We start from the raw sequence: 13,342 nt of genomic DNA on the forward strand, positions 1-13,342 counted from the left end.
TGTGCCGGCTGCCGGCTTTCGCACCGAATAGCACCACCGTGAAAGGTGGTGCTATTCAGCGCGCTACTTCCGACAATAATGGTAGTAATGTTAGTAACATTATCGCCGGCAGCAAAGCCACTGCCGACTCCACCCCTCCCCGACTCCTCCCCTCCCCCTAATTTGCATTATATCGCATGCGATATGGCCTTATCATGTGCATTAGGGCCCTAACGCATGCGATAAAGCTTTAGAAAATAACCCCCTTAGTTTGGGATATTTTTTTTTTTAGATCTTATCATTCATCTACAAGTTGCTGACCACCTCCAATTGGAATGTAAGCTGCTAGTGAGCTATGGTACAGCATGATTATAACCCTTTAATAGCTCAACATTTGAAAAGGGGCACTCTGAACACGATGAAGACCGAGATATACAAGCAAAAAAAATATTTTTATAGAAAAGTAAAACTCATACCCTTGAAAATCTCAAAAACCTTATCTACTTTGTAAATCTACTGACACCACTTTCAATAAAATTCCATTTGGTTTTCAAAACTGCTTTTTTTTTAACATTTTTTATAAAATTATGAACTCTCTTTCAGTAAGGAATTTTGCTACAAATGTAAATTGGGTAAAAAAAACTCTTACTGAATCAATATCTCCAACCCTGGCCTGCAGGCACTCCAGCCAGTCTGGATTTAAAGATATCTGTGATGAATCTGAATAAGAAGATTTGCTATTTGACTTTGCACTTATAGGGCACATGCACTAAGCATTTTTCCCATGGACACAAAATAGGTAGAGATCCCTTCCTTTGGTTCAGCAGTATGCACATCTTTGTCATTACATTCATTGTAGCTGTCATTAAAACAGGCGTTCTCAACTCCAGTCCCCAAGGGCCACCAGCTAGTCTGGTGTTCAGGGTAACTAATGCCATTTAGCCTTTTTCTTAACCATAGGTATTTAAAGGGATTATTCATGGGTATTTACCCACAGGAAATCCCCTGTAAAAATGACTGTCCCAGCAAAGTACATGCAGCTTGCACCTGCAAACTCTGGGATAGTTTTTGTTACTATGGACCCCCACTGAGGAAGAAAATTTCAAAGGGAAATTCCACAGGAAGTTTTTACTTTGAAAATAAACTTGCAGATGCCCACAGGTCTGCAATCCCTTGGGGGGGGGGGGGGGGGGGGGGACACTGAAAATTACCTTCCCCATGTGTGAATACAATCCATGAATGTTCATTATGAATGTCCTGTTCGCTGGCCTTGGCTGAGAGCCATTGAGTTACAATGTTGACTTACATCGCTCTTTGACAGAACTGTGGAAATTAATTAAATGGAGAAAGTCATTAGGAGGACCTAGAGCTCAGTTTCCTGAGAACTGGCACAGTTTGTAGGATGGTATATCCTCCCTGAATCAGTCAAATCAAGTACAAATAAGGTGGTGATAAGTTGAAATTTGGAGACACCTGGCTTGCAAATCAACTGTCAAAAAGTAGATTCCACTCTCCAGGTCTTTCCATTGACTGTAGGCATATGTGCTCACACTCATTTCCGAACCAGCATCAAGGAACAGACCGGGATGCTCGTGATCTGACTTTCCTTTACCGATAACAATGCCCTTTCCTAAGCTCTGCGGGCCCAGTTATCAAGAGGACTCTTCCCAATTTGTGCCCCTAAGGGAAAACCCTTGACAATTGGGTCCCTTATATTCCATTTCCCATTTCCTGCATCCACAGCAGTTGGACATTTTAATTTTATGCCCACATAGAGTTCAAGTGCACATTTCCTCCAGGGCTCTCAGTGTTTCTTTGGGCGAGTTCATTCAAACACTGTAGCAAAGATTCCGTTCTGCCTAAAGTCCTCTGCAACTTGTTTTGAGTGCCGTATTTTGGCAGACAGCGCTTCAAAGATATCATTCTGATCTACTGCGGTGGCAATCCTGTAAATAAATTCTTCGGAGGATTCCAAGCCTCTGAGACCAAAGTTAACTCCACAGCCTGCAAGAAAACAAGAGCATACAAGGCACCGTGTTAGCCGCCAGCCTCTCACATCGCTATATGAACAGCAGGGTACCAGACAATGCTTAGACCTTTGTTTTCAAAAGAGATTTGCCAGAGGAACAGGCTGGAATAAGCCAAATGGGCAGTCAAGTCCTTAAGCAATAACTTGTGACCTGTTTTATACTCACTGGCTGGGGATGAAGGAGAGGATTTTTTTTGATTAGTGAAAGTATTTCAATGGGAAAAACATTGGGAGCAGAAGTGGAACAACTTTTTTTTTTACACTGCCCATGTCTTGCTGACAGAAATAAAGGTTAAGAAACAGAAACCCAAAAAAATAAAGCAATAACTTTTTATTGGACTAAATAATACATTTCTCGACTAGCCTCCGGGAGCTAATGGTCCCATCCTCAAGTCAGAACAGAATAATTCCTCACTGTCAGCTCGATCCAGTATCGTCCGCTCGAGGATTGCCCGTCTGTAACGTGCTCGTAGCGCACAATTCGGGCGCGCAAGGCAGTTCGGCGATACAGTGTCCAGTTTCACGCGTCCGTATCGCTTCTGAAAACAGACGCATAACCCTTTCCGCACCCGGCATGTAAATGAACGAAAAAGCTGTATAATGAAGGAATTAGCTATCCCCTGCGATACTGTAACGGGCGCTGATATTATCTCCTCCGTAACCCGCTGTTCTGCCGCGGCCTTAACCTGCTAGTTTACCGCCTCCCCCCTAGTAGGAGTTAGTGTAGTGTAGTGTAGGGTAAAAACATTGCTTACCCCGCCCTGGTCCCGTCCGGTCTCCTGCAGCCCCGTCCGGACCGGACGGGGCTGCAGGAGACCGGACGGGACCAGGGCAAAAAAAAACAAACGAAAAAGTAGCAAGGCTCGGGCCTGCTATGGTAAGTGTAAAAAGTGTAAAAAACAAAAAACCTGTGTGTTATATAAAAAAATAAAACAATTTTAAATACCTGTCGGAGGGCCGTGGGTCCAGGCGGCCGGTGGGCGGCGGGCAGCCATCAGCGGCATCCGGTAGTCCCTTCTCCCTTCCTCCCTCCCTCCCCTGCCTGGATGAGCGCCAAAATCGCACGGGCGGGTCGCAGCGGGGGGGGGGCGGCAGCAGGATCCGGAGCGGCGGGTAGGCAGCAGCGGGGTCCGGGGGGTCCGGGGCAGTGGCAGCGGGGGGGGGGGGGGGCGGCAGCGGGGGGGCGGCAGCAGGATCCGGGAGCGGCGGGTAGGCAGCAGCGGGGTCCGGGGGTGGCAGCGAGATCCGGGGAGCCAGCAGCGGCAGCATGTTCGATCGCGCAGGCAGGTAGGTGGCAAAGTAAAGATGGCCGCCTGCACGGGAAAATCGTGCAATTGGCCGCTGAAGACGTGACGTCACGACGTTTGGCGTCACGGGGTGTGACGTCACGTCTTCAGCGGCCAATTGCACGATTTTCCCGTGCTGGCGGCCATCTTTACTTTGCCACCTACCTGCCTGCGCGATCGAACATGCTGCCGCTGCTGGCTCCCCGGATCTCGCTGCCACCCCCGGACCCCGCTGCTGCCTACCCGCCGCTCCCGGATCCTGCTGCCGCCCCCCTGCTGCTGCCCCCCCCCCCCCCGCTGCCGCTGCCCCTGCCCCCCCGGACCCCGCTGCTGCCTACCCGCCGCTCCCGGATCCTGCTGCCGCCCCCCCCCCGCTGCCGACCCGCCGTGCGATTTTGGCGCTCATCCAGGCAGGGGAGGGAGGGAGGAAGGGAGAAGGGACTACCGGATGCCGCTGATGGCTGCCCGCCGCCCACCGGCCGCCTGGACCCACGGCCCTCCGACAGGTATTTAAAATTGTTTAATTTTTTTATATAACACACAGGTTTTTTGTTTTTTACACTTTTTAAACTTTTTTACACTTCCTGGTGCCTGTCATTCCAAATGTCATTTGAAATGACAGGTACCAGCGCACCCAGGTTACTGTATAGGCGCTGTTACAGCGCCTATACAGTAAAATGGGTTGCGCGGGCATAACCCTTCCCTAACGCTTCACAGCCGCGGCATGCATTTGCATGCGATTAGAGGAGAGTATCGAGGAGTTAGTGAAGAGAACTGTGCGTGCGGGGAGGAAGGGTGCGCCTGACACTACCTCACTGTTTTTACCGCGGCCTTACTGGATCGAGCCGTGTAAGAGCAGAAGAGCATCTGCAGTTGATGAGATCCTAATCAATCAAACATGCTTCAAAATCTCAAACTTCAATAATCAGAGAGGGAGAGGAAGGGAGCGGGTTTGTAACCCCCCCCCCCCAAAAAAAAAAAAAAAAAGTCACCAAAGGTGAGGAGACCACACCTCACCATGGCTCCTACCCATATCCTCCCCTCACCTCTGGAACTGTATAGGGATGCTAGCCGTATAGCAGGAAACAAACTCGGGGGCTGGTAAGCCCTTCTGTGCTGACAGTCCCTGCAATGTCTCCCCCCCCCCCCCCCGCATGATAATAGGAAGGAGAAGGAGGAGGCAGAGTACTGCAGGGCCCCCCTCAGCATGCGAGGGCTTGCCAGTCCCATGCTGGCCTTCCCTGCTATAGGGTGGGTAAATCTTTCCAGGCCCAGCAGCAGCAATAGGGCCTGGGTCAACGCATGGCGGCAGAAGCTGCCACAGGCAGTTGCCTGTGCTCCCACTGCTCCAGTCCAGGCCTGGAAGCATGGATCTTGGGCACACTCGCCTCTAATAGTCTTCCTCATGGAGATGAGGAAAAGGAAAGGGTACAGAAGAAATGTAAGGGGATAAAGATAATAAAAATCACTGTCTCGGTGGCTGAGAATGAGAACCTGCACAGTATGGAGGTTTAAAGCTCTGCTATCCCATCCCCCTGGGGACACAATGACCGTTGCCAAAACAGGAAGGTTAAACAAGCAAACAGGAAACTCAATGATTTTTCGTCAGATACAAGGAGGACAAAAAAATCTTGTCCATGACCAGTAAAGTTCAGCTCACAAGTCATGAATATTGAACCCATAGATGTATTCAGGATTTCCTGCAGGAGGTACAGTCACATTTACAGTTTCAAAGCAGGACTGCAGAACATTTCTTGCTCTGCAAGCCACTGTAGCAATGATCTCGGTGTCAAACACCCACATTCGAGCAATTTTTTCACTGCATGTTCAGTAAAGCAGCATCGTTGCCATATTAGTCCTCTTGGCTACATAGAAACAGAGTTCTTTGAATAAGTTGTAGGAGATATCGTTTATATAATACCAAAAACATTGATGACTAGCTTACAAGATCTATAAGGATGTGCTATCATTTTGAAATGATAGGGAAATAACATTTATTTTGGTTTTCATTTGCCATGTAATCCGGCACAACAAAAACCCAGAATGTTTCTATCATTATAATATGCACTAAAATGAGGATTGAAATGGTAAAAATTAAATAATTTTAATGATGTGGTTTTATAGGCAAAACTGTAAAAAATAGCATGTTAAGAGGTGTGTGTGTGTGTGTGGACAGGGCTGGATTTAAGATTATGGTGCCATATGCAGAGGACTGGGCAGGACGTTGCCCGCAGAAAGTTGTTGGGTTTTTTTTTTATGCACACCTTTAAAGACCTCTGCTTCTTTCACCAGATCAATACAGTATACTCATGAATGAAACATGACTCTCGAAAGCTAGCCCCAAAGGTATCACCTACAATGTATTTGCTGAACTTTGTTTCTATGGGTGTAATATGCTGCCATTATGAAAAAGAAACCTATGATGTAGAATATTCTAAAGAGTCCCAAATTGGAAATAAGCAGTCTCTTCCAATCTTTTAGTGAACTGCAAACTGGTGCATAAAGGCTACCAAAGGGAAACTAATCAAGAATATTCTTATCTTCATAAGAGGATCTCAAACCATCTACCCTGTCTCTAAACCATAGCAAACAGGAGGCAGGAAGCAGAAAGGTCCCATCTAAAATTAAATGCTTTTGGTGTTTGTTTGTTTCTTTTGTTTTTAATCTCCAATGTTCTTATCGGCCACAGATAACTCATTATCTCCCAGGCCTTATCCCAGAAATGAATGCCCATGAGGAAAGGGAGGAATGAAAGCATTTCAAGAATCAAAGTCTTCATTGGAAGCTGAGGCTAGTTCGGGCCATGCCAGATGCGCAGCTGCTGAATCGGGTAGGACTGGGAAAATCATATCAGCTGGAGATCATTATCATTAATAGAAAGAAAATACAGGCGATTTTTATGTGGTCATATTTTTGGATGAAAGCATGCTTTGTCTATACTTAACTCTTTTGGATGGTTGCACCTTAAATTATATAAACTGCATGCAATATACACCCTGCTAATGCAGGAAGAAAAGTAACGTGCAGCTTTTCACTTATACTGTGGTTTCCTTCAGCAGAAAATACCAGCATCAGCCAATAACGGGAACTTACCAGGGGCCGCTACCAGAATCCACTGTATTAGGACCCAAACATGTATTGGGAATGGGTTGGTTTGGCTTCCTCTCTTCCATTTCAGCTCCATTCTTTTCTAAATATGCTCCATTGAGGAAAGCAATTTGGGCTGATTTGGAGATCAGTTTAAAGTATATTCCTTGCGTAAACCGCATGTAGGCAGCATACTATAATAATTCCAGGAAGTGTGCTCTTCCCCTGTGCTGTACAGCCTGCAAGTGACGTTGTCATATGTGTGCATGTGCCGGGCAACAGGGGAGAGGTTTTTTTTTCTCTTTTTGAGATTATAAATTTGCTACGCCCCTTTCCTATACTGTTCTAGAGCTGGTGCCGAAGTGGCATTCTGTATGGGGAGCAGACAGAAATGCTCTGAAAATGACTTTTAACAATAATTAAGCTTGCTTTGCTTCTGGACTTTAAAAGGTATCTTCCAGTTTTCATATGCTATTTTTTACAGTTTTGCCTATAAAATTACATCATTAAAATGATGCATGGATCCTCAGTCTGAAACTAAAACAGCCATTGAAGGCCTTAACAGTTTTCAGCTTACTGCCTTAATAAAACTTTAAAGTTAGACTCTCACCATCAGGGTTAGTTCCTCATTAATCAGTTGGCATTTCCAATGATGGAAGGTCCAATAATGTTTCCTGGTTATTATAATAAAAGCTTATAGATAAGTTCCAATTTTTTGGGGTGGAGGGGAGGAAAGGGGAAGAAGGATCTGCCCAGTAGGGTCATTGTTCTATACTTTAGCTGCCAGGTGAGTGGAGAGGTAGGAAGGGGATGACATTTACACTCCCTTCCGAACCCAGATGAAATAAAATAATTTTGATTGTGTTTTAGCTTGTAAAACAGTCTGGTCCAGATCACTAGAGTGGAAGGTGGGTCAAGCTTAGCAGGGATTTATATTATTGTGTATGATGAATTATATTGTCATTTTTTGTACCTGGTGTTAGGCCTCTTGAAATGCGCTGGGTGTGGGCTTGGTCCATATTAATGCATGAATACATTGAAATTACATTACAACTTACCGGTGTCAAAGTTGAGCATTCTAGCTGCCTCTCCTTCTATTGTCACAACCACGTTGTCTCCCTCAATGAAGGCAGCAGTCACCTTCCTGTGAGAAAGCATGATCTCAAAGAGCCTCCTACTACACTGCAGGTGATGGCGGGTCAGGTCATTCATTCTTGGCTCTATGTCAGTCTTGTAGGCATTGAAGGACTGGTGAAATATGTTCTTCATTATCTGAAATAACAAATGGCTTTTAAAGTTGGCCTCTGGTGATAAAATAACTCTGCAAAAATGTGGAATGTCTGAGCTACCTTTACAAATTCTGCGTGTGGATTATCCATGGCTTTCTCCTCCTATCTGCACATGAGTAATCTGCTTGAGTGGCTCCCATATAGTTCTTGAGAGCCTCTTGTAAATTCATGATGACCAAGAATGTCTCAGTTAGTGATGCCCAGCTGGTAAAAGTCCCTTAAGAAGAGATTAGTAACATAATCACTGCTGCTCACACTACTGGTTCTAACCTTTCTCAGATTCTGGACTTGGATAGTCAGTTACAACCATGTATCAGTGTCAGCAGCCAATAGCCTTCAAATTCTTGAACAGATGATATGGAAGGTACATGAAAACATTCTTTTTTTCATATGTTTAATAAAAAAAGAATAAATTAAATTTTAACTAATTAGCATTTTGTGTTATTACAACGTATTGTTCATAATAAAGTGCCAACAGTGTGAAAGGAATACAGGAGGACATGAAAACAGAGGCAAACACGAAGAAACAAAATTAGGCATAGAAAGGGCTTCTAATCTAAGAGAAGAAAACAGAGATGAGATATATTGAATTGAAGGTTATGTCACTAGGGCCGCTCACAAGTATTGCAGGAAACCTTGGGGCATGGAAGTTAGCAAAATTCTTTGGAGAAGAAGTGCAATCCAAGTTAGTTATGAAGGTAGAAACAGCGTTAATAAGAAACAGGAACACTGGACTAGTCTGGGCACTCCTGGAGTTCATGACCTTGGGGTAGAGGATTCTGGCAAAGACATCTTTTTACCGTATCCCCGTTTCTAATTGCTTTGGAGATTGCTGCCAAATCTGGAATTAATGCTCAATGGTTGACCCGCAACCACAGATACTATGGGGCTGATCGTTCTGTAAGTGCAGTGCTAACAGCACACAAATGCAGCAGAGCTGCGTTAGATGCTAGGGATGTGAATCGTTTTTCAACGATTAAAATTATCGTCCGATAATTTTAAAATTGTCTTAAATCGTTAAAGAACACGATACAATAGGAATTCTAACAATTTATCGTTAAAAAATCGTTAATCGGGTTAGTGCGCACTAACCCGATTAACCCCGGAAAAACCAATTTTTTAACTAAAAAATCGTACCAAACACGATTTTCTTCTCCTGCCAGACGATTTCGATCGTTAAGACGATCGGGCACACGATTCACATCCCTATATGCAACTATGTCCAACCCTAGTCTTGACAAACCTGTTAAACTTTCCCGTACATTCACGATAAACAGAAGTTTTATTAGTGACTGTACACTTGTTTTAGTTCTTCTTTCTGATGTTAGATTACTATATTTAGTCAGCAGACAGGTTTTATGGAAGAAAAACATATCCAACTGCAGAGAGGCATGCCCATGAACAGCAAGAGAGCGCAGTCGGCCCTTAGACTGTAGGCCTGGAGAACCAAGGAAGGCCAGCACAGCCTAGGCGATGACAAGGCAAGGGACAGACCAGAATCAGAGATGTGGTCAATGGCAGCCGGGGTCAGTTCTGAGGATCAGTCCGAGGAGTCACAAGGCAGGCAGAGGTCAAGATCCAGGCAGCGAGCAGAATGGTCAAGGAACAGGCAGAGGTCAGTACCAGAGAGTCAGTCCAGAGGTACTACCTGGGGAGACAGACAGACACTGGAACAGAAGGACGCTAGAACAGGAGGACGCTGGAACAAGGCTAGAATAGTAGGATGCTGGAACAAGGCTGGAACAAGACTGGATGTGCAGGCAGGAACTTCCTTATATCGTACGTTCAATCAGGGCGAGCCGTGGAGCTAGGACCTGCCCCTGGCCCTACAAGAGGCTGGGTGGTCCGCGCACGCATAGGAGCATGGCCAACGCCACTGAGGACGTGGAACTCCGGTGTGAGGCCTGGTGCGCAGTAGAAGGCCCGGCGACCGCCGCCGCGGCATGCCGAGGCCTGGAGGAGCTCGCTGCTGCCGCTGGGGTGGCCGACCTGTGACCTGCAAAGGAGTTAGCGAGGTAAGCAGGCCTGTGCGGGAGTTGGGTGCGGACAGGGCGCACAACACATCTTGACACACACAGTCCCACATTTCTGCGGCGGTCAGTGAAGCCTTGACTTTGGCCTCCGTAGTATGGGAACCGTGGTGGCCCGACGGGCTTCTCCTTTTCTTTACAGCCTGACAGCTGCTGAAGGAGACTCAAGGCAGCGAGGAAAAGCATGAAGGTACAGGCCCCATGTACCCATGGCTAATGATGTTCCTGCCTTAGGAGGGTAATTTTCAAAAGTAATTCTGCAGGTTAAACAGTATTTTACTTGCAGAAATGGCCTTTTACAGAATTTCCTGCCTGATACGCAAATAAACTTACATGCATACATCCTGTGTGAGCATACATTCACCCAAAGTGAGAGGAGGCATTCCTGGGAATAGGGTTGGAGAAGGGTGTGTGTGCGTTTGCATTTAGCAGTTGTAGCTGTGTGTGAGTAGTTTCAGTGGAATAATTTTTAAGAGAGGATGTATGCGCGTACATACATACTTTGAAAACTGGCGTAGCTTATGCTTGTATTTGCTCTCTAAGGGGCTATTTGAAATTGTACCTATTAGGGCCAGATTTAATTTAGGGAAAAAAAGACAAGACAAAAGAAAAACAGTGCAGAAATTCTGACAAGTCAGTTTGCCAGCAGAATTATGAAACAGGAGCATCTTTTGCCCAATAATTTAATTCCCCGCAGCTTCTAAGAAAATGAAACTGGCAAGTACAATATAGTGCAAGTAGAATCATGGGCAAAACGTGCTGTGGGGCAATCACCTGATCCCTAAATTTAGCAGGGTGGGAGGATAAGAGAATGGGGGAGGGGAAGCCCCACAGTGTGCATTCCATAGGCTTTTTTTTGCTCTGTTCTGATGTGAGTCTCTACCCTGTTACTGGCCTATATTGTTCCATCTACTTGTTTTTTAATACATCTTTGAAGAGTAGCTGCTCTTTCACTCCTGTGCATAGTAGATTTGGTTTCATTGCCTGACTCCTTTCTAAACTATGTACTTTACAAAAATGTAATTTCTAGAAATTTCCTCCACCCTATTTAACATTTATATGCTCCCCCTGACAAACTTCCTCTCCAACCTTGGTATTACACACTTCATCTACGCCGATGATGTGCAAATCCTTATACCTTTCACAAATTCTGCACTCACTGCTATCCAAAAATGGAACACCATCCTCGCTTCCATAAACCAACTCCTCTCCGACATGCACCTAGCCCTTAATCCGCAAAAAACTGAACTCCTCCTTATCTCCCCCAAACATGCATCCATACCCATACCCTTTCCCTCCACCCTCCACCCCCCTAACTTTCTCTCTGACACAAGAAACCTGGGGGTTATACTTGATAACCAACTTACCTTCAAACCATATATCAAATCTATCCTTAGCAGCTGCTACTTCAAACTACAAACCCTCAAAAAACTCAAACCCCTTCTCTACTTCTCTGATTTCCGCACAGTACTTCAATCTATAATTTTCTCAAAGATTGATTACTGTAACGCACTCCTACTTGGTCACCCTGCTTCCCACATCAAACCTCTACAACTCCTTCAAAATGCCACTGCACGCATCCTCACTAATGCCAATAAGAAAGACCACATTACTCCCACCCTCATTAATCTCCACTGGCTCCCCATTCACTCACGAATTATTTACAAGACCCTTACCCTAATTCACAAAAGTATTACCAATGAACATTACAACTGGCCAAACCCTCCCTTCCTCCCACGTACCTCCACCAGACCCACCCGGTCCTCGCTCCGTGGAACCCTTATTCCCCCTTCCATAAAATCCACAAGACTCATTTCCACCACCAAAAGGGCCCTCTCCCTAGCAGGCCCTTCCCTTTGGAACTCCATGCCCCTTGACCTACGCACCGAAACCTCCACACCCACCTTCAAAAAGAAACTCAAAACCTGGCTCTTCCTCCAAGCATTCCCCCAATCACAATCACAATCATCATCATCCATTCCTAAAACCCTAATCCAACTACCCACCCTCACCAACACCACCCCCCCCCCCAGGACCCACACCCTGCACCCACCCCCCCCAAAGAACTACAATCCTAAAATGATAGTTAGCACAAACGCCTCTCTCCCTCAATCACTGCTCCTCTGCGCTTATACTACTTTGTATATAATCTATGTGCTTATCACTTTTTCCTCAAACCCCTGTACATATCTTTTCCCTATGTATCCTTCTCACCCTCCCCCCGCCCCCTCCCTTGTCTCGTCTACCCATATTCATCCCTCCCCTATTTATTTATCTTGTTTCTTGCTATGTTACTGAGTTTATGTTACAAAATGTTCCTTGTAAAGGCTTTGCCTATATATCCTTGGTTGTAAGTTATCTGTAAACCGGCACAATGTGCAAACGGCTGCCGGTATATAAAATAAAATAAATAAATAAAATAAAATAAATAAACCCACAGCAGGACCACATGGAGCAGAACTGATAAAACATAGAAATGTAGAAAATGATAGCGGTACCACAGTGCCTACCCAGCCCTTAGTCTCATATCCTTGCGGGGTTGCCAACCTGCTTCAGATTCTCCCAACAATGATGATCCAGCCCTGGATTTACCCCAGTGTATGCAGGGACCTGTAGTTCTGACTTCCCTCTTGCATTCCATGAGAAAAGTAAGATTACAAATCCCTGCAATCAATGGGGAAACCCCAGGACTGAATCAACCCTGTCACGTGAATCTGAATCCAGTTGACAATGCTGCATCCTTATATCTAATATCCCAGGCTTTCTTTAATCCTGTTACTGTTTGGATGTCACCATCTTCTCAGGCAGTTGCTCTATTTATCCACCACCGTTTCTGTGAAAAACATTTTCTTATTTTACTCCTTTATCCCTAGTTCTGAAACTTTCTTTTTGTTGAAAAATATGTACTTCTTGTGCATAATTACATTAGGAAGGGAATGATGAATAAAACAGAAAATGTCATAATGCCTTTGTATCGCTCCATGGTGAGACCGCACCTTGAATACTGTGTACAATTCTGGTTGCCGCATCTCAAAAAAGATATAGTTGCACTAGAGAAGGTACAGAGAAGGGCAACCAAAATGATAAAGGGGATGGAACAGCTCCCCTATGAGGAAAGGCTGAAGAGGTTAGGGCTGTTCAGCTTGGAGAAGAGATGGCTGAGGGGGGATATGATAGAGGTCTTTAAAATCATGAGAGGTCTAGAACTGGTAAATGTGAATCGGTTATTCACTCTTTTGGATAATAGAAGGACTAGGGGGGCACTATATAAGTTAGCATGTAGCACATATAAAAGTAATTGGAGAAAATTATTTTTCAATGCACACTTAAGCTCTGGAATTTGTTGCCAGGGGATGTGGTTAGTGCAGTTAGTGTAGCTGAGTTTAAAAAAGGTTTGGATAAGTTCTTGGAGGAGAAGTCCGTTACCTGCTATTAATCAAATTGATTTAGGGAATGGCCTCTGCTATCACTGGCATTAGTAGCATGGGATCTTCTTAGTGTTTGGGTAATTGCCAGGTTCTTGTGGCCTGATTTGGCCTCTGTTGGAAACAAATTGCCATACTGGGTCAGACCAAGGGTCTATCAAGCCCAGCATCCTCTTATGTTCAGATATTTTTAATGTTTCCATCGCATCCTCCCTAT

The 13,342-nt window shown here is 45.2% G+C and overlaps 1 protein-coding gene across 2 annotated transcripts in view; it reads right to left on the minus strand.

Annotated features, from left to right (window-relative positions):
- Positions 1-258: 258 nt before the first annotated feature.
- Positions 259-13,342, minus strand: part of LOC115095013 — a 121,941-nt gene continuing 108,857 nt past the window's right edge. The window contains exons 4-5 of one of the 2 annotated variants that reach the window (XM_029608166.1): positions 7,440-7,653; positions 259-1,983 (exon numbers count right to left, since the gene is read on the minus strand). In XM_029608166.1, the coding sequence (XP_029464026.1) occupies positions 1,805-1,983; positions 7,440-7,653 (393 nt within the window). In that variant the 3' untranslated portion in view covers positions 259-1,804. The remainder of the gene's footprint in view (positions 1,984-7,439; positions 7,654-13,342) is intronic. The other variant, XM_029608167.1, reaches the window with a different exon arrangement.

This window comes from Rhinatrema bivittatum, chromosome 7 (assembly GCF_901001135.1).
Source record: "Rhinatrema bivittatum chromosome 7, aRhiBiv1.1, whole genome shotgun sequence".
In the NCBI taxonomy this organism is placed as follows: Eukaryota; Metazoa; Chordata; class Amphibia; order Gymnophiona; family Rhinatrematidae; genus Rhinatrema; species Rhinatrema bivittatum.